The 23,286-nt window shown below is 30.2% G+C and overlaps 1 protein-coding gene across 1 annotated transcript; it reads left to right on the forward strand.

Annotated features, from left to right (window-relative positions):
* The first annotated feature begins 18,083 nt into the window (after positions 1 to 18,083).
* LOC107004767 (glutamine synthetase) lies at positions 18,084 to 22,692 on the forward strand. The gene is made up of 12 exons (XM_015203118.2): positions 18,084 to 18,297; positions 19,867 to 19,906; positions 20,003 to 20,106; positions 20,204 to 20,252; positions 20,532 to 20,638; positions 20,747 to 20,834; positions 21,175 to 21,303; positions 21,388 to 21,462; positions 21,582 to 21,635; positions 21,783 to 21,820; positions 21,909 to 22,068; positions 22,260 to 22,692. Exons 1-12 carry the CDS (start codon positions 18,224 to 18,226, stop codon positions 22,404 to 22,406), a joined length of 1,065 nt encoding a protein of 354 aa, XP_015058604.1. The 5' UTR covers positions 18,084 to 18,223; the 3' UTR covers positions 22,407 to 22,692.
* The last annotated feature ends 594 nt before the right edge of the window (positions 22,693 to 23,286 follow it).

The following is a 23,286-nucleotide window of genomic DNA, read 5'->3' on the forward strand; positions in this document are numbered from 1 at the left end:
TACGCAAATATCACTTCTTAATGACATTGAAATTTAGGTTTTGTTCATATTCATATTCAGGGGTGACTCGACAATGTTAAAAAAAATGTGTCTTAGGCCTCCAAATTTAAGGGGCTTCATTTTTAATAATATTATGTTATAAGTTAATATTTTTAACAAATATTGAATATTATTTGCAGAAAAAGTAATTTTTTCATGAAAAATGAAAGAATTATAGAAGAAATTTGATATATTTGAAGTACTATATCTCATGAAAAACAATTTAAAATAAGAATGGTTATATTATCATTTGAAGACTAGAAGAAATTAATTATACAAAATTATTGACGATTTAAATTTAAGGTCTCCATTTAATTTTTACTTTAGACCAATAATATGCTTGAGCCACTCTTGTTTATATTATGGAAGTCGTGATAATACATCCTTACGAAATTACTCTTTCAAATAACATTAAATCCAAATATAATATTTGTTCTTATTTCTTAACTTGGTAGATTAAATATTAAACTGTTGTTCAAGTCTAATATTTTAACTTTTAAATCGTAAATCCATATATTATTTCCTTTGTCTCATGGCACTATTTCCTTTTTAGTATGTAATTTTTCCTTATATGGTAAATATGTAAAGGTATAATTCATTTTTTTCCTATTTAATCCCACTTAATTTTAAAGACTGTATCTAATACATTTATGAAGATCTAGAGAGAAAAGTGAGTTACGTTTTTTAAGAATAATTTGATAAACATTTCAATGTCTTTATTATTTTTTAAATTTCGTATCGAATCAAATATTATCACATAAAATAGAATGGAGAGAGTATCTCGTAAGATTTATAGTCATTGTAAAAGAAAATTTATAATGCTTACATATTTAAATATTCGTAAATAATATCCCTCGTAAACAAAGAATTTGTGATGCATCGATAAGTAGCCAAAACCTAAGAGAATATTGCTCAAATCGAGACAAACAATAAATTTATTTATTGTTATTATCACCATCAAATTATCATTACTCCAAAATTTATAGTCACATTCACAAGATTAGTCTAAAAACATGAATTTAATATATACATATATAACTATACAAAATCGTTCATATAAAATAAGATTAGTGACTTGAAAATAAGATATGGCTATATATGTCCAATGAAAAGTTAATTTAATATCATTTTTATATTGGATTTTTTTATCTTTTTATTTTATTTTGGGAAAAGGCTCAAATATGCTATTAAACTTTTTAAAAAGACTCATTTATGCCATCCGTTAGAAATTTTGGCTCATCTATGCCATTATCATTCAAGAAAATATTCATTCATGCCATTATTTTTTAATTGTTGTGTTGCAAAACCATTTTTGAGACGTGGCGAATTGCAATTCAGCCACGTCATCAATTTTTTTTAAAAAAAAATCATAATTCTGGAAAAAAAATTGAACTAATTCTTTTTGATTTTTTAATTTAAAAAATTGATGACATGGCCGAATTATAATTGGCCATGTCATCATTTTTAAATAAAAAAATCAAAATTCTGAACAAAAATTGAGTTATTTTTTAAAATTTTTTTAATTAAAAAAATAGATGACGTGGTCGAATTATAATTGATAATGTGTCAAAAATGGTTTTGCGGAAATATTGTTAAAAAATAATGGTTAAATGAATCTTTTATTTAACAGTAATGACATAAATGAGTCAAACTTTTAACTGATGACATATTTGAGCAATTTTCTTTTTATTTTATGTTTTATATTTTTATTGCATTGTCAAGTGGCCATGTGATTATGTGATTCTTATCAAACAGTTTGATTGACTTTCATGTGCATGACCAAATTTACCACATGAAATGACAAGTAAATAATTACAAAAAGAATTGGTATTATAATAGTAAGATCCGATATCTTATGTTAATTGTGGACCAAACAAAGCTTGCTTAATTAATTATTTGTATACTTTTCATTAATTAATTTTTCTTGTTTTAATCAAACATATCTTTTAACTATATGCCTTAAGACATACTTTAATTGGTTATTAGTTATGGAATAGAGCAATTGTGTTTGGAGTTGAGCTGGGGTAACATGTTTATATAGTCTTTTTTATGTCAATAGTATAAACTCAAATTTAATTTGTTTAAATTAAAAAGATTTTTTTTTATAAATTATATAAAGAATTTACAAACTATTTAAATTTACATTGTGTATAATTTATTTTCATACGTCAAATTCAAAATATTTCATTACAAATGAAAAAATCTAATTTCTATTCATCTCACCACCTTCTTCGATGATAAAATTGTGATAGTATTAGACACTCTTGTATTCACTATGACGTGGAAATGACAATACAATCATATTTATATCGTCTCTTAATTGAGTTATAGTATAAACTTAAACTCAATCGAAAAATTAATATAAACTTTTGCAAATCATATAAAGAATTCATGACTAACTTATTTAAATTTACATCGTGCATAGCTTATTTTCATACGTCAAATTTAAAACATTTCATTATAAATAAATAAATAAATAAAAAAGAATCTAATTTCTATCCATCTCGACAGGTTCATTAGGCCCTGTTGAAGACTGATTAATTATTAATTTCAACTTTAGGTGATCTTGATTTTTTCTTAGCCATTTTTTGATAGAAAATAATGCCAAAAACAAATGTTTCTATTAATTGCCAGGAGTGACCTTCATCTAGTTAAGATTTATTTAAGCCCTTTTATTAAAGTCTCAATCAATTGAGTCTTATAAAGAATTTTACAATCATATTCATAACAATGATGGATATATTGTTTTTTTTAATAAGAATCGTAGTGGGATGAATGAATTATATTTATCATTTATTATAAGTTTCGTAATCTCAAGTACTACAGTATGAGTATGAAATGGAGGAGATCCTTTTACATATGAATTAAGAATTCAAATGAATGAGTTTTAGTTCGGAAAAATATATTTCAAATCAGTTATTATTCATGAAAAAAATACATATATAAAATCAAAATTATTAAGTTCATCCGAACTCAAATTCGATCCTCTTACCTTCACTATTGAAATCTAATGGTTATAATGAAAAATAATTTTCACACATTGAAAGTGAAAGAATTGTGATGCTAGGATTTGACAAAGCAAACTGTCAAAAAATTTACATTAATATTGAGAAAAAGAAATTATTGTTTAGATTCAGATTCGATTTAAAATTAAACTTTATGAGTTCAGTTTTAATTTAACACTAAATTCAATATAATTTGAAATTATGGACTCATTATTTAACACTAAATTCAATAAATATATTACTATGTCGAAAGTACTGAACTCAGTTCAATACATTATAATAAGGTTCAATCCATATTTGATTAATTCAAAAATAGATAATACTTGATTTGTTCTGGCTATATAAAATATTACAAACCAATATGATCGTGCTACATTAATGGGAGTATTTCACCCTTAACCAGAGGGAGTATTTCACCCTTAACCAGAGGTCTCAGGTTCGAGTTTTAGATATGAAGGATAATCTTGTTGAGAGCGTCACCCTTGAATAGGCCTTGCAATACGTCATCTGAATCAGTCGGACTGCTAGAAAATTACAATCTATATATGATTAGATTGGAAGACTTAGGACTGATATAATATAATAAAATATACATATTTTTGGTCAACTTCCAATTTTAATTATTTGTCTAAGAATATAATAAAATGTCATTTTCTGGTATTATTGGTTTCTGATGTTGGTTGCTAGTTGATTCCCTTTTAAAGGTTCAGTGACCTTTCTGGTTCTGAAAACTATAATTTACAACTCTGACTATATGATTGATAAATTCAATAATTAAGCAAAAAATATTTTTTATTTATTAATGAGCAACTACTAAACCATATAGTCATTTGATGTCCCTTTAAGTATATCTAAATTATTAATCTCCAGATTTGAAAATTTAAGTTTCGACGTAACGATAAAATTTATTTCCATATAAAATATAGGTCATGAGTTTAAATTATAAAAACAATTGTTAATACGGAAAAGAGTCTAAAATACCCTTGAAGTATTGAAAATGGCACAAAATTACCCTTCATCCATCTATTGGCTCCAAAATGCCTTTTTCATCCACCTATTGGCTTCAAAATACCCTTGTCATCCACCTTTGAGTTCAAAATTGACCACTTATTTAATGATTTTAAATTTAAACTATTTAAATATTTTTAAAATACTTGATGTTCAACTTATGTGTAATAATTTAATTTATTTGTATTATTTATATACCAACCCACTACCCACCCATTACTAACTAAACTCCACCTAATTAATTATCCAACTATAATATAAAAATCGTCATAAAAACTACTAAAACACGATGAAATTATAGATTAATGAAAATGACATCCAAAATTATTCGAGTCCGAATCGAAGCCCCGCCCCAATTAAATTTATGTTGAGCCGCTTATTTAGGAGGAAACTTTCAATTTGATTCTCTTTCAAGATTGAATTAGAAATTCATGATTAAAGGTAAAGAAATAATACATCCCGAATTAATTCATGCACTTTTAAAAAAAATAATTTTATAAATATTTATGATTTGTTTTAAAACTTTTAATATATTATTTTGAAAAAAAGTTATCTATGAAGTAACATCACATAATTGAGACGTAAGAATAATTAAGATGAACATAGTCAGACTTTTAAGTTTATCGGTAATTTTTATTTAGACACTTGAATGTATGATAATTTACTTCTATAGATATTTTCATCTCAAATTTTTTAAAACACTCAATTGGCAGTAGTTTTTCTATTGTTGCATTAATAATGTGAGTGATTTATTAATTTTGAGGGTTTAATCAGTAATGGATGAGTAGTGGATTGATTTATGAATTATACTAATGAGTTAAATTATAACAAATAGTTGAGCGCCATGTATTTAAAAAAATATTTAAATAGTTTAAATATAAAACCGTTAAAATAAGTGGTCAATTTTGAACCAAAAGGTTGATGACAAGGGTATTTTGGACCCAATAGGTGAGTGGGAAGGGTATTTTGGAGCCAATAGATGGATGGAGGGTAATTTTGTACCATTTTCAATACTTTGAGGGTATTTTAGACCCTCTCCCGTTGTTAATATTTGTATTAGGATACAATAATTGTTTGTATTACACTTTTTAAAATATAGTTGTATTTCCAACCTTGTGTATACTGAGACAATATGAACTACAAAGATCTTATCCTTTTTAAAGAAGTTCAAAATTATCGAATTGAAATATACATTTATCTAAATTGATAATCTTGATTTGTCCTCAATCATAATACAGGATATATAAAACACATGTATATTGTAATTATGTGTTATGAACCACAAAGTAACGAATTGTTCAATTTAAAGTTCTATCAATTAATTTGACGTATTATTTTCAACTTTTAGATTTGACTAAAAGAAACTTGATTAAACGATTAGAATTACCTCGTTAAATGGATCTTAAGAGACACAATTCGAATCTAATTTTTTTGAGGTCCATATATGAATATGAAATATCGAATGATTAAAAAAAATTAGTTGTATTGTCTTTCTCAATCACAATAAATAAAGTTTACATTACATCCCATACATGGAGGACATCAGCCTCTTGATTTAATTTGTCCCAACAGCCACACAGAATATGACCCCATAATAGTACTATGTTTTTTTTTAAATTTTTTTGTGCAAGTTGTTTATTTATTTATTGTTTTTAGAGGACTTTATTTTTATTTTTCATAAATCTCTCATAGAAAAAAAAGTAAAGAATAGATATGAGTTCACTATCATGAATGTTTTGGTGGAGTAATAATAAATACTTGTTCATCATGAATTGATGTTTCAGAGCTCTTTTTCGATATAAATTTAGATTTAGTTTAATATATAATCAAATTTATTGACACTGTATAATTATCGAACATCGTCATGATCTTTTTAGGAAGCTACTTGAATAAGAAGGGTCCTCCTCGTGCTTGCTTCTTTAATTCCTTCACATATCATTATCAATAATAGGTCAAAAAATTGTAATGAATTCTTGATTGGATTGTGAAGGTCAAGTCTTTGTCCCCCTTTATATTTTTTTTTAATTTATTAATGAAAATGTATATTTGAATATTACTTGGTGCTTAAAGTTTTTTTTATTTAATTTTTTTTATAATTTTGACACATAATTAAATATTTTCATCTTAAAAAGTAATTATATGTCAATTATATTATAAATAACGGCTAAATAGTAATAGTGATCAAACTCACGTTAATTGACTCTAGTACATAACGTGCCGTTTCAATTGATTTATATAAATATAGAAAAATATAGAGTTGTATTTGACTGTAATTATAATAATTTCTAAATATGAAAGTGACACAAAAGAAGACTATTTCCTTCTCATTTAAAATTCCATTTTTATTCTAAAGAAGCTTCTTTTTATATTGCAAGGTAGGTGAAAATAATCAAATAATAAGAATATAAATATTATAAAAAGAATTAGTTACAAATTCATCAGTAATACTCTTTCAATAATAAGTTATTCTAATCAATTTCTTCGGCTGAAGTTGAACTAAAAGCGTCATAACTTTGTATCATCATATTATAAAATAAAATATTTTTTACTATAACACCATACATAAATAACGCATAATAATCAATATATCTAAGAGATTCCGAATTCTAAACTTGATAATATTCGCTCTCTATCTCTTGTTGGTCTATTCTAATACACTTTTTGCATCAATATTTTTCCATACGAACAATGGAACAATAATAAAATACATTTATATATTTGACCTCTTCACGTTCGTAATAATCACTATATTTCAAAAATAATTATTAAAAAACACTATAAAAGTCAGATATATTTTTAAATCTTATTTAAATCAATGAGAATGGTCTATCTTGGTAGTGATCACCACACACATAATTTTTTTCATATAACAAACTATAGATTGTCAACTCAAATAACAAATTATGAATTATTCAGTTTAAAAAATACACACTTATTAGAAAACGTTTTTTTAAAATTTTTCGTTATGAATTTAAATAATTAAACTTTAAAGCAAATATTGAAAATACCGAATATCATTTAGTTTGATCGTTTTCATAAATAATTAAACTTTAAAGCGAATATTGAATACCGAATATCATTGACTTTGATCATAATTTGAGTGGTGGAGAGTGCAGTATAAGAAAGGAACTACTGTGGACCGGCACGCAGGGGATTGCAGCGCCACAATATCTTTTGTCGTCGTTAATGGAAAAGTCAACTTTTTCGGCGCGAAGAATAAATCTGAACCGTTAAATTTGATGATTAAAAAAATTAGGGACATGAATATGTGGTAAATATTCTGCCACGTAAGCCAGCTAAATTGAATTATTCAAAGATCTAAGAAAACTAATTAATTACCAAAATTGTTAAAATTACTTACATTAATGTGACGTATATATGTTAAAAGTACCCCTAAGTGAACTTTAGGAGTAGAATAAGAGATTATATCTATGAAAATTTGAAAAAAAAATGCTAACACAGATTAGTAGAAAATATAGAAAGTTAGCTATAATGGAGTTAATAAAGATAAGCTTTTTAAAATTATTGAGGAGAATTTAGAGGTCGATTGATTAGATAAGATATACAATAAATTTGTATTTAATTGACAATAGGACCTTACATATAAAAGATTATACGAAGGTTAAAGGATTAAGGTAAAAGATTTAGTACGTAAATTGACGAGTGTTTATTTAATTTTTCTTGTCAGCGTTTTTATTTTTTTCACACTATCTAATTATCTCATTCTTCAATTATTACATATGTTGTTTTATTTGATTTAAGTTATCATATTATTTGTTGTTGTCTATTCATATCAATACTATTTTTAAAAAAATCAATTTTAATATATTTTATTTTTCTCAAAAAATTATCACAAACAAAATCTCTATTTTCACCGATATAAATAAAGTCTGCATATCGCTGTCTAATCTCTAGACCCGCCTTCAACCACACTTGTTAAAGATTTATTTCAACCTCCGACAAAAAATGTCGCTTTTATTTCAATTTACGTAATATTTTTCGTTTTTCGAAAGTCTAATAGTTTATGTTTGATAAAAAATTTCACATGAAATCTTTAATTTTTTAGAAATGAAACTTATATTTTTGTAATCTACATAAAAAGAACTATAAGTCGCAATAATTAATAATTCAAATTGTTTAAAAAATTAACAGTCAAAATTAAATATGTTTGAATCTCAAAATTCGAAAAAAATCACATAAAATAAGCCAGAGAAAGTACGTGTCCTTTCTACTATTTGATCCAAACACGACACATATAATAAAACAATTAATCAAAAAAAATTTATACTTTCAATGCAAAATAGGACCCACATAATTGACAAGTCTCCTTATCAAGTCCTTCTTATCACTGATATAAACCCTCGAATTAATCGACACGTGTCGGTTAAAACTATGCTTTTCCTAATTCTTTGGTATTCGTCCTTTACCGTACTAGCCAAATAACTACACCGGCTGTAAAGGTAGTACGTCAATAAGATTCAATCTAATTTTGAGAAAATGCATAAGTATTTTTCGATTTATGTCCTAAATTTCAGAGACACATTTATGTTATACTAAAATCCTATTACCCCTCTCAACTTATTTTAGAAGTATTTTTCTACCCCTTTTGGCTTACGTGATATTAACTTGAATAAAAAGTCAACTAGTGTTGGTCCCACAAGATAGTGTCACGTAGACCGAAAAGGGTAGAAAATTATTAATAAAATAAGTTGAGGAATGTAATAGGACCTTGATATAATACAAATGTGTCTTTGAGATTTCGGACATATGTTGAGGGAGTGCTTGTACATTATTCCTTTAACTTTAATCATATTACTTTTTCTTTACGATTTTACTTCACCTACTTAACTTTAATTTTTTACCTAACAATCATATATAGTAAATTTGATATTATAAAATATTTATTCGCATTTGATATTAGTTCCTTATTCATTGATAAAAAAAAGTTACATGTATGTTGAATTTAATCTACTTTAATTAAGAAATACTACAATTCATGGAGTAAATTTTATTGAACTGATATAATGTACTATACACATCTTTTCTTTATTTCAAATCACATTTTTCAAGTGAAAAGAGAAAAGTATACGAAATGATTAATTGAATTCTCTTAACATACAAATTCAAATATTAGACGTGCTTAAATTCATTTATTAAAATTTCTAGTTTCGTCATTATCGTCTTTTAATTTAGTTAAAAATGTTGGCTTAAAATGGTAAATTTTAAGAGAACTTTGCTTTTTATTTAATTGTTTCATTTTATTCGAATTGGCTTCTTTAATTCTTTGAACTTCTAAAAAGGCCAAATATATAAGCATATCTCTAAACTTGTTGAGTTTTTTTCCTCAGGTACCTCAACTACGTCATTTTCATATTGAATCATTGAACCCCCATAATTTGTTTCGTTAAAACAAATACCGTTGTCTGATGTGGAACCAGATTTGTGAGGGGTATTGACAGAGTATACATATGTTGTTCCACAACTCACTAGTCCAATTGATAGTGAAAATGTTCGAGAATAATTGTGTTTTACTTAAGTCATTTAAACACATTAGAAAACAAATGAGACTAACACGGTTTGTCTTCATTCATTTAATCAAAATTATTACAATTTGACAAAACCAGCATGTAGGCTGGGAAAATCTCATTCCTCCATTAATGGAGGTTGAGCCATTAACAGCAGCAAACGAAGAAGAAGAAGGAGAAGGTGTTTCTTTGAATCTGTTTTCTCACTTTGATCAATGTAAAGTGTGTGTATATATATACACAACAATGAACAACAAACTAACAAATTTAACAAACTATCAAAATGTGGAAAATGTGACTTCTAACTAACTTTTAACTAACTACAACTAACTTTAACTAACTAGCTAATTAGTAACTAACTAATCACTTAAGCTAATTAACTAACTAGGCAAGTTTCATCACCCCTCCTCAAGTTGGAAGTAAGCTATTTACAGACAACTTGCTCAACAAACTAGTATGTTTGACCCCAGTTAAAGCTTTAGTAAAGACATCAGCTAGCTGAGAATCTGTTGGAATGTATTGGAGTATAATCAGTCCTTCTTGTAGTTTTGTCCTGACGAAATGGCAATCAACTTCTATGTGCTTGGTTCGTTCATGAAATACTGGATTCCTAGCAATGTGTACTGCTGCTTGGCTGTCACAAAATACATGTATTGGTAAGGACACTGTCAGTGAGAGTTCACCAAGTAACCTTTCCAGCCACACCACTTCTCCTACCACTTGTCGTATAGCTCTGTATTCTGCTTCTGCTGATGACAGTGACACGGTGGGTTGCTTCTTAGATTTCCAGCTGATAGGACTATCTCCCATGAGAACCAAATAACCACTCACAGACTTCCTTGAATCAGGACAAGAGGCCCAATCTGAATCACAATAAGCACTAATGGTGACATCAGGCTTATTATTGATAAAAACTCCCAAAGTAGGATCATGTTGTAGATACCTGAGAACATGATAAGCTGCCTTTAGATGAGGCTCTCTAGGGGATTGCATGAATTGGCTAAGATGCTGGACACTGTATGCTATATCCATCCTTGTATTAGCAAGAAAATTAAGCTTTCCCACTAGCTTTCTGTAGTGAGTAGGATCTGATAGTAGTTTACCTTCTGTGAGCCTCAGTTTTTCAGTAGGATCCAAAGGTGAAGTGGTAGGTTTGTAATGCATAGAATCAAATTCCTTCAAAAGATCAAGAGTGAACTTTCTTTGTGAAATGAGAACACCATCCTGCTTGTACAATATCTCTAATCCAAGAAAATAGTGTAATCTGCCTAAGTCCTTTATTTTGAATTTCTCATGCAAGAAGAACTTCAAGGACTCAATCTCCTTTATATCAGTACCAGTTAAGATGATATCATCAACATATACAGCCACAAACACCAAAGATTTGCCATCTTTCTTGTAAAACAGTGAGTAATCACTGTCTGAATGAATGTAACCTTTTGAACAAAGATTGGTGGCCAGCTTCTCATACCATTGTCTACTAGCCTGTTTTAAGCCATATAAAGACTTCTTCAACTTGCAAACCATGTCATTACTATCCACTACTAGTCCTGGGGGCAAAGCCATATACACCTCTTCATTCAAGTCACCATGTAGGAAGGCATTATTAACATCCAACTGATATAAGTTCCAACCTTTCTTAACTGCCATTGAAATGAGTGTTCTGACTGTAGTCATTTTTACCACAGGTGAGAAGGTTTCATTGTAGTCTATCCCTGCTTGTTGAGTGTATCCCTTCACCACTAATCTAGCTTTGTACCTTTCTATGCTCCCATCTGCCTTATGCTTGATCTTATACACCCATTTACATCCAATAGCATTCTTTTCCTTTGGCATCTTGACTAGTTCCCAAGTGTTATTAGCATACAATGCATCAAATTCTTGTTTCATTGCTGCTTGCCAGGCTGGATTCAGGATTGCCTCTTCATAAGATGTGGGTTCAATATCATGTGAAACATTATGAATTAACTGCTGACTCTCAGAACAAAGTGTGGAGAAACAGACATGATTAGGATGATTTGTGACTGAGGTTAGTGACTGCTGAGAATCAGTAGTACTATTTATAGGTGAAGAGGATTGTAGCTTAGGTAATGAATAGGTGTAGTCCTTTAAATACTTTGGAGGATGACAAGATCTTGTTGTTCTTCTGGGTGTAAGGGATGCACTATCAAGGACAGGCACATTTGATTCTATATGAGATGCTGTGTATTCATTTGTAGGTGTAAGAACAGGTAGATTTGGATCAATAGAAGATATTGTAGGTTCAGTTGTAGGTGTGTTTTCAGATGTAAGATCTTGATCAAAAGTGACTTCATCCAGTGTGTGGCAACTCAACATTTCATCATTAATAGAAGTAGTTGTTTTACTAGACATGCAAGGCAACTTATCAGAATAATGAATAACTAGATGCAATACAGAATTAAAACTGGAACCAGTAGGGGCAATAACAAAAGGAAGGACAGTTTCATGGAAAAGAACATCTCTAGACACATGAATTCTCTTGGTAGCCAAATTTAGAACCTTGTACCCTTTTGTATTAAAAGGATATCCAATGAAAATGTGAGGCATAGCCCTTGGTTCAAATTTGTCCTTATGAGTCTTTAAAGTAGTTGGAAAACAAAGGCATCCAAAGTTTCTAAGATGTGAGTAGCTTGGTTTCTTTTGATATAACATTTCATATGGAGATTTTCCTTGAAGTAGTTTAGTAGGCAATCTGTTAATCAAATAAGTGGCAGTCAATACACATTCTCCCCAATATCTCATAGGCATTTTTGATTGAAATAATAGTGCCCTTGCTGTCTCAAGAAGGTATTTGTGTTTCCTTTCTACTACTCCATTTTGTTGTGGTGTGTAAGGACATGTTTTCTGATGTATTATGCCTTTCTCTTGGAAGAAACATGTTGCCTCAGAACTTGAGAATTCTAAACCATTATCAGACCTGATGGTTTTCAAACTAGTATGAAATTGATTTTCTATTAAGGATATGAAAGCTTTTACAGTATGTAGAGCATTACTTTTACACCTTAGAAGCTGTGTCCAAGTAGCTCTACTGTAGTCATCTACCATAGTTAAAAAATAGTGATATCCATCATGTGTTTGTACATTATAAGGTCCCCATAAGTCAACATGTAATAGTTCAAATATTGAACTAGTTGCAGTCACACTTTCTGGAAATGGCATTCTAGTTTGCCTAGCCATTGGACAAATTGTGCATGTGAAAGGCTGCTTGTTGGAAAATTTTAATGGGATAGTAGATATATTTTTCATCTTTACAAAAGGTACATGTCCTAATCTAGCATGCCACAAGAATTCATTGTCTTGACTGACAGAAAAATTAGCAGCTGAACTTGAGAAATGATCAGTAGAATAGGCTTCTTTATTGATAGTATGAGAAGGTTTTATACTTGGTAATGAAGACCTTTTACAGTGGTTAAGAAGAGAAACAGATTGACACCTTTGATGAGAAGCAGGATTATCATTTGCAGATACAATGTGACACTTTGGACAAAAGAAATACAAACCATTCTTTGCCTTACCAAGTGCCAGAGGGCTCTTCAGAGAAGGGCCCTGCAGTAAGCAAGAACCATTGTTAAAACTAACTACTCCTTTGAGCTGATTAGCTAAACAATAAACTGATATTAAGTTGAACTTGAAGCTAGGTATATACAACACTTTATAAAGAATTAATGTTGAATTCAAACACACATCACCAATTTCAGTCACTTTAACTTTGTATCCATTTGGTAAGGTGATTAGGAAAGGATAGGGTAGAGTCTTAAGGTTTGTGAGATTGTCTTTTGTGAAGGTCATATGATGAGATGCCCCTGAATCAATGATCCAAGAGCTAGCAGTCAATTTATTACACTTACATGACAAATCACCTATCTTACTTAGTGAAGAGTGGCAAGCAAGTATACCTGCTAGGCTTGCAGCTCCACTTGACACATTGTTTGAGTAATCAGATTCATTCCCAACATGCAAGTTTCCAAGTAGGTTGAGTAGTTGTTCATATTGACCCTTTGACAGATTCACTGGTACTTGTTTTCCCTGCTCAAAATTCTCTTCACATTGACCACTATCACCTTCAGAAGTGTGTACGTTTGCTGCAGATCCTTTGCCTCTTCCTCTTGGATTTCTTGTGTTAGTTGGATAGCCATGGAGTTTGTAGCACCTGTCTTTGACATGTCCAGATCGTTTGCAATATTCACAAAACAAGTTTGATCTATTTCCAGTATTAGGACTCCCTCTAAAAGCATTATTGTTATTGTAAGCAGTGCTGTTATAGTTTCCATTACCTCTACTTGTATTCCCTCTGTAAGAACTAGAATTAGTTGCATTATTAGTTGTATTATTCTGAGATGACACAGAGGCATTCAGTGAGGTAGACTCCAAAACCATATGGTTCATAGGCTTCATTTCCCTTTGCCTTTCTTCCTGTGATAGGATGGCAAATGCTTGTGCCATTGTAGGCAAAATGGACATCATAAGGATGTTTCCTCGCACAGCAGTATACATTTCATTTAGCCCCATTAGAAAGTGTATGAGCCTTCTATCTTGCTCAGCCTTATACATTTTCACCTTTCCTCCACAAGTACATACACAGCTACACTGTGAGTTCACATCAATTGTGCTCATCTCCTCCCATAGTTTCTTCATTTTCGTATAGTAACCAGTGACATCTAAAGAACCTTGTACCAAATCATTTATTTCCTTCTGCAATTGATACAATTTGCATCCATTAGTCTGATCATATCGATCCTCTAATTCATCCCACAATTCCTTAGCATTATTCACATACTGCAGGCTATCTCGCAACTCTGGGGAGAGGGAATTTAGGATCCAAGATGTCACCATATCATCACATCTTTCCCACTGCATGAATGAAGGATCTGTAAAGCTTGGCTTCACTATCTTGCCGTTAATGAATCCAGTTTTGTTCTTGACAGATAAGGCTCTAAGAACTGCTCGTCTCCATGATCTATAGCTAGTTCCATCAAACACCACAGGAAGTAGAGTAGAAGCAGCATTCTCAGATGGATGTAGATAGAAAGGACTGTTGAAATCTGGTCGTTTCAAAGAGTTGTTGTTGTTCGCATCAGTTGAAGTGTCACCCATGGAAACTAATGAATTAACACAAGCAGGCAAAGAAAAACAGAGAGAAGCTGATGAATTAACAGAAGCAGGCAACAAAGAAAACAGAGAGATCCAACAGATCGACTTGAACAAGGGATATCAATGATTTGATTAACAGCTAGATCAAGAGATCTAGTATGATCAACCTTGCTCTGATACCATGACAAAACCAGCATGTAGGCTGGGAAAATCTCATTCCTCCATTAATGGAGGTTGAGCCATTAACAGCAGCAAACGAAGAAGAAGAAGGAGAAGGTGTTTCTTTGAATCTGTTTTCTCACTTTGATCAATGTAAAGTGTGTGTATATATATACACAACAATGAACAACAAACTAACAAATTTAACAAACTATCAAAATGTGGAAAATGTGACTTCTAACTAACTTTTAACTAACTACAACTAACTTTAACTAACTAGCTAATTAGTAACTAACTAATCACTTAAGCTAATTAACTAACTAGGCAAGTTTCATCACAATTCGAACACAATAGAAGACATTTACAATAGAAAAGCCGATCAAAATCAACCAATAGTGTTTTAAAGGAACAAATTATGTGTGGTTCAATGATCAATATAAAAATAACGTAGTTGAGTTACCTGAAGAAAAAAACCCAATAAATTTAGGAATCTGTTTATATATTTGGCCTTCTAAAAAGATACATTTGAGTACATTGTCTTTGCCTTTTTTTAATTGAAAAAAAGTAGAGTAACTACTTTTTCAAACGTGCCAAATTTCAAAGTTGTTGACAAATAGGGGTTGAATTTTACAATAATATCGTTTGTTTAAATATTTTTCTATCTTGTTACCTAGTATATGTACTTAAAAATAACAAAATAGAAACTTAACTGTTATATTAAAATATTATTATAGAAAATAACCATTGAGATGCTAATTGTAATAAATAAAGTGATATGAATGTGTTCAATATTAGAATGGTAGTCAAAAAGTAAAATCAGAATCTTCAATTTTATTTTGGCTTTGCTTGTGACAATAAAGTCACAGGTTGAAAAGGGGACTTTAAAATTAAAGTAGCAAAAGTATAACTTTTAATTAAGTTAAATAATATAATTATTCCTCACTTTGAGGACATAAATGAGTTTTATACTTGTAATATGTCCAATATGTACCTTAATTTACTATAAACCATGAAAAGTGGAAACATTTGGTGTGAAAAAATAGAAAAGAAATGCAATATTAAACGTGCACCAAATAATTTTGTACTAAAATAATGTAGTAAATATATTTATATTTAAAGTGGAGAATTTTTTAAAAATAACTTCTCTATTACGAAAATAAAAACAAGATCTGCATAAACATCAGTCCCTTACCCCCTATGAGGAACTATATTGGTGTATTTTTTTTTTGTGCTATTTTTTGTTAAACTTAATTAATTAAATAAATCATAAAATTAATAATAAATTCAAAATTTATAACTATTAAATTTTAACCTCGATAATAAAAGATTAAAAAAATGAGATCTTCAAGTAACAAAAGTATGTTTGACCACACTTTGAGGACCATAATGAGTTTTTTGACTTGTAATTTGTTCAATAATGAGTTTTAAAAAATACTTAGCACTCCATATATTACTAATAGTTCACCATAAACCATTAAAAGTGGGATAATTATGATTAAAAAAATGAAAGAAATGCATTATTAAACCTAAATAATGTCTTCTTTTTCTTTTCTTAAAAAAAAACTTTTTGTTTAGAAATGTACACCACAAGAAGCACATGACAATATCTCTAAAGTAAAAGTTTTACATAATGGAATAATATTGTAAATTATTTTATTATTATTATTATTATTATTAGACTACTTTTGTAATATAGCTAGTGACCCGTGATCATAATTCATGAGTACAACTTGTTGAAATTATTTTATTTTATTTTATTTTCTTATATATACATCAATAATTGCACCAAATTAAATGGAATATATAAGGGTAAAATCGACCTAAATAAAGTGAAAGAATAATTGTATGAGGTCAGAAGGCAACAATAATAACCAAAAGTCCATAACAAAAATATCTAAGTGTAATTCGTAAATAAGATATTAATTTTTTTATTTAAAAATTAAAATAATATAATCTAATTTAACTTTAAAATAAGTTAATTTAATTTTTGAAAAATGTATCATAACAAATAAAAATGACGATGAAAATACTGAAAAGGGTGATCTACTACTAATTAAGGAAGGACTCATGAGATAATTGAAAATTAAACTAATCCCATTATGAGTTATATAAATAACTTAAATTCAAACAAAATAAATTACATTGACTATTGAGATCCCTATTAAATATGAGCAACGAATCCTATTATATTTTCTTCCTCTATTTTTTTTCCAAATTTGTTTTCTCTCTTTTAACATACAAAATTTCTATAATTGTACTTCAAATTTTGTCATTTTTTACTAGTACAAAAATAAAAAAAAAATAAAATTGACCGTTACTTCATGGTAAAAAGACAATCTCAACCTTCACCAACCCACCAAACAATTGAAATGTATAAAGTTTAATATGGAAATTTCATTATAAAAAGTTCTTAAAAAAACTCTAAATATCAATAAGTCAAACTTAAAAATTTAATACATTGATGATTGACCAACGAGACCCTTTATTAAAACTTATATTATGAATCTAATTACTTCCTCTACTTTTTTACACTTTTAATTTATTTATTTATTCTCAACTTACCATTTCTTTCATTCTGTCGTATAAAATTACGTTAATTATTATCTCATGGTAAAAAGATAATATTAACTTCACCAAAACCATCAAAGCAATTAATACACATGACTTATGAGTCCGTATAAAATTTTATATTATAATTCAAAAAATCATCGTTAAGACTCTTGATCAATAACGTACTAAGAAAAAATCGTATGCAATCATACTTCTCTTTGTGCTCTCCTCTTCCTCTATTTTAGTTATTTTTCTCTTAACAAGATTTATGTAATCGTACTTCGCACTCCGATAATAATTTCTAATCACATAAAGAAAAAGCATGTTGATGAATGATGGTTATTGTCTTGTAGTAATAATTAAAGAAAAAGACTAATTTAACCTTCACCAACTCACCAAACAATTTTAATGTTTTCAACTTGGTAAAAAAAACATTAAATTGATTATTTTTTTAAAAAAATACAAAAAAAAAAAGAAAAGGAACCGGCACTTCAAGTATCCTGTAAAAAAGCAATAGAATCCTCAAATTGGATTCTCTTTTTTCCTTATATTCATATTCATCAGTTACCTACTCTTTGGAACAACCAAAACTTGATTTTTTTTTCCAATGCTAATTTATTTTCATTTTTCCATTATTATTATTAAAAATTAAAATAGCAAAAAATTAAATAAATAAAAAATTTGAATAATTAAGTAGTAAGTGTAATAGTTTAATACAAGCAACCCTGAAAATCGCCTATATAAAGTGTATAAAAATTTAGTCTTTGCCTCATCAAAGAAAATTCATCTTATAGAGAATTTTAATTTAAGAAGTTTATCATCATCATGTCTCTGCTTTCAGATCTTGTCAACCTCAATCTCTCAGATGATACTCAGAAGATCATTGCTGAATACATATGGTGAGGTTTTTTTTTGCCACCCCATTAATGGGGTTGTTCTCGTTTTTACTCTAGAATGATAAAGATTGGATTTTTAAGTTTTTTTTGGTGTATGTTATGATTCTTGAAGATGTTTAAGGTTGTTTGCTGGGGTTTTTACTTGAAGGGTGTGTTGTTTTTTTCAGTGTTTTTGTTTGTATTGGGATTTGAGTCCACCAAGTGATGTGTTTGTTCTGATCTAGTGAGTAGTCTTGTGTGTTTTTGTGGTGGGGGTGGGAGATTCTTAATGGGGTTGTTCTGTTTTTACACTGGAATGAAAAAAGATTGGATTTTTAATTAGTTTTTATGTTTTTTTGGTGTATGTTATGATTCTTGAAGGTGTTTAAGATTGTTTTCTGGGGTTTTTACTTAAAGGGTGACATTTTCCCAGTGTTTTTGTTTGTTTTGGGATTTTAGTGTACCAAGTGATATGTTTTTTTTTGTGATCTACTGAGTAGGAGTGTTTCTGTATATGTTATTTTTTTTTTGGGTGGTGTGCTGGAGTTGTTCTGTTTTTGCACTAGAATGAAAAAGATTGGATCTTTTATGGTTTTTTGGTATAAATTTTGATTCTTGAAGATGTCTAAGATTGTTTTCTGGGGTTTTCCCTTAAAGGGTGTTGTTTTTGTTTGTTTTGGAAATTTTAGTTTACTCAATGATATGTTTTTGTGATCTAGTGAATAGTCTTATTGTATACCCAGTGGTGTTTCTTTGGGGGATTCATAATGAGGTTGCTCTATTTTCACACCAGATATGAAAAAGCTCTGTTCTTTCTGTTTGATTGTATCATTTTTTTGTGCTAGTTGTATGGATCTCATGATTCTTGAAGTTTGAAAGATTGATTTACTGTGTTTTTTCCTCAATGGGTGTCTAATATTTTTATTTTACTGTTTTCGTTTGTTTTGGAATTTGAGTATGATGACTTGTTGAGTGATCTTCCACTCAAAATTGTATTTTGTTTGGTTTTTTGCCACCTCATTAATGGGTTAGTTTTGTTTTTACACCTACATGTGCAAGATTCTTTTCTTTGATATTCTAAACAACTTTTTGGTAGCCTGTTTATGGATCTAAAGATTCTTGAATCTAGTAAGATTCTTTTGTTTTTTTTTTCTTCATAAAAGGTGTCTGGTGTTTGTATTTCTGGATTTTGAGTATAATGTCTTTGTTGTGATGTAGTGAAAGTGGTAAATTTTTTTTTTGATTGAAATGTTAAGAGTGTTTATGTGGTTTAATCTGTCAATTTCATTAGATCTATCTATTTTCCCTTTGTTTTTTTGTTTCTTTTGTAGTTTTCCTCTTCAATTGAGATCCTTTTTTCATTTGCTTTGAGTAAACAAATGAAACTTTCTACATATAAAAATAACTTGTTTTTCACTAAAACTTATAAGTATTTTTTTTAGTTTCTTGTGGAAAGTGATATTTTCTGGAGAAAGATCTGATTTTTATGAGTTTTCCTATTTGGAAATTTATTTCAGTTCTTAGCTACTTGTGATTAAATAAAGAGTACATTTTGATGTTAAAATATACATTTTTTTGTCTGTTTATTACCAGGATTGGTGGATCAGGCATGGACATGAGGAGCAAAGCCAGGGTATAATCTCTTTTATTGATTCTAAGTTTATATATTTTTCCCGATTTTTCGAATAAGTTGAAGTTTGCTTATATGAGTGTTAATTTTGATTTACAGACTCTCCCTGGTCCAGTTACTAGTCCTGCAGAACTACCCAAATGGAACTACGATGGATCGAGCACTGGTCAAGCTCCCGGAGAAGACAGTGAAGTGATCTTATAGTAAGCTAGCCTTTCGATGTGCATAATCTGCTAAATTTTTTTGTGAAATGAACTTTTTTCTGACTACTGTTGTTTATTTAATTGAAATTTGACATAGTCCTCAAGCAATCTTCAAGGACCCATTCAGAAGAGGCAACAACATCTTGGTCAGTTTCAAGATTTATTTTGTTACCTATCATTAATTCCAGTGTCCAAGTTTTTCTAGTTGACTTTTATTGAGTATCTGAAAAGAGTTTAACTTCTATACGTCAGTGACTTTAGATTACGTTTCTTGAAGTCTGACAGTTGCGTGTTGGATCCTCCAAAAGTAGTGGATTTTTCGAGGATCTAGACACGTATCAGCAACATAGACAGGAGAATTATGATGGTACTAATTTTTGTGAATCATTTGTTTGATTCTTTCTTTTTCTTTTTTTGTACTGAAGGTCATGTGTGATGCCTATACTCCTGCTGGTGAGCCCATCCCAACAAACAAGAGGCACGCTGCCGCCAAGGTCTTCAGCCACCCTGATGTGGCTGCTGAGGAAACTTGGTATTGACATATTCTATTAAGCTTTTAAAGTATAGCTTAAACTCTTTTGCGGGATACGATGATTTGCAAATTTCCAGTTTGATTGAAGAAATTGTGTGTATGAATTAGGTATGGTATTGAACAAGAATATACCTTGCTGCAAAGGGAGGTCAACTGGCCTCTTGGATGGCCCATTGGCGGTTTTCCTGGCCCCCAGGTATATCGTTAATACCTGCTATACATTTTGTTGCATTTTTCTTTTGTTTTCCGTGTCTTTTTGGCATTAGTTCTTTCATTTAGCTCATCTCCTTAGTCACAGATTATTTTCTCATATTGCTCGCATTACATTGTGTCACAAATGTCATGTATTGCTGGCGTTCTTGGTGATTATTGGTGTTCCTAAGAGGTCTCTATCTATTGCCTCGTGCATTGATCTCTATCTGTGGTCCTAATACTTTATTTGTTTTGGTGACTGCTGCATTTACTTAACAATTAGGGACCATACTGATCAAGAGTTAGTTAACTGTCTATTTAATCGTAATTATTTTTGTGTCTAGGGACCATACTACTGTGGAACCGGAGCTGACAAGGCCTTTGGACGTGACATTGTTGACGCCCATTACAAGGCTTGTCTCTATGCTGGGGTTAACATCAGCGGGATCAATGGTGAAGTCATGCCGGGACAGGTATAGAGTTGTTCTTGTTTGCTCATCTAGCTAGAATTCAATTATTTCACAAACATTTGATATGTTTTTTTAAATCTTATGTAGTGGGAATTCCAAGTTGGACCTTCTGTTGGCATCTCAGCTGGTGATGAAGTGTGGGTAGCTCGTTACATTCTAGAGGTATTGCAGCTCTACAGTTGACACTTTAATCGACTATTTTGGTCCATTTCAATTCAATTCTCTAGCTATCTTGTCGAGAGCTTGAATGCAATTTACTTATTGACTTGGTGGTTTAACAGAGGATTGCAGAGATTGCTGGGGTGGTCGTGTCATTCGACCCCAAGCCTATTCCGGTGAGCTTTCTTCTATGTAATTCAGGCGTTTATTTGATTTTATTATCGAAACATGTAGGATACAAACTGGTCTCCCTTTCTAGGAAAACCGATGTATCATTTAGCATAATGTGGTGTATTAACAATGAATATTTCCTTTCTTGTCAGGGCGACTGGAATGGTGCAGGTGCTCACACAAATTACAGGTAGAGGAATAACACTTCGTTTTTGCAACGTTTTATCTTTAAATTCACTAGTCCTTTACGTCTAAAACTTTGGTTTTATCTTTTCCAGCACCAAGTCGATGAGGGAAGATGGAGGCTATGAAATAATCTTGAAGGCTATTGAGAAGCTTGGCTTGAAGCACAAAGAACACATAGCTGCATATGGTGAAGGCAACGAGCGTCGTCTCACTGGAAAGCACGAAACAGCCAACATCAACACATTCAAATGGGTATATTAAGACTTCCCTTTCTCATCACTTCTCATTTGACAATAGAGTAACTTTAAAGCTAGTCACAAAAGAACAACACCTAAGTAGTTCGTTCTTTCTTTCTTAAACTCCGTTTTAGTCAAATTGTCAAGCCAAACACGTCCAACGTCTTACCTTGTCTCACGTTACACAACTTTATTTGACGTGTTCAGGGGGTTGCAAACCGTGGTGCATCTGTCCGTGTTGGAAGAGACACAGAGAAGGCAGGCAAGGGATACTTTGAGGACAGAAGGCCAGCCTCAAATATGGACCCATACGTCGTTACCTCCATGATTGCAGAAACCACCATCATCGGTTAACCTTGAAGACTTGATAGTATGAATTGCTCGAGGGATCGCTTGTTTCTGGTTTGCAAAATTTGGGATAGGACAAAAGATTGAATTGTGGAACGACCCTTTGGACTTCACCTGTGTTATTTAGTTATAGGGATAGTTTGTCTCTGGTTATTTTTCTGTTTATTTGCCCCAGTTGAATTGTATTTTCATACAGCAAAGCCTTATTTCATTGCCTATGATTTGGCAATGCTGTGTTACAATTGTTATTCTTATTAATAACAAAGATATTGAAAGGGTTTGGTTCACTTCATTACTGTTTTTACCCTTGTTTTTATCAAAAGAGTGCGATTTTGTTTATTCGATAGATTAAAAAATAAGGAGGAAGGTTGCGATAGGTTAACAATAACGTAGTCTTATTTGATATAGATTTCAATTAGACTAAGGTTATTGCCAAAAAGCTCTTTAGTATCTTGCAAGTATATACTATAGTTGTAATTATTTGTGTAATCTCAACTTCCCAAAACACAAAAGAAGCGTGCTCGTTAAAATTAATTTTGAAATTAGTTATTTATTATCGCTCGTAGTCTGTATATCAAAATTAATTTTGAAATAAGTTATTATTATCACTCGTAGCCTGTCTATTAATGCACTTGCCTACCCCTGCTTGTAGGGTGTCTATCAATGCACTAACCAACCCCTGCTTGTAGGGGTATTGATGGTAAAATCAAACTTAATCCGCTTATTTTGTCTAATTTGTAAGGGAATTGCTAGCAAAATTAAACTCAATCTCAATCTGTCTAATTTGTCTAATCGGTATAAATTTGGGGCGGGCTATTGACTTATTTATTTATTAGCTCAACCTATTACAATTAATATTGATATGTAATTCGAATCGATTCTAGAG

The sequence above is a fragment of the Solanum pennellii genome, chromosome 11, assembly GCF_001406875.1.
Source record: "Solanum pennellii chromosome 11, SPENNV200".
In the NCBI taxonomy this organism is placed as follows: domain Eukaryota; kingdom Viridiplantae; phylum Streptophyta; class Magnoliopsida; order Solanales; family Solanaceae; genus Solanum; species Solanum pennellii.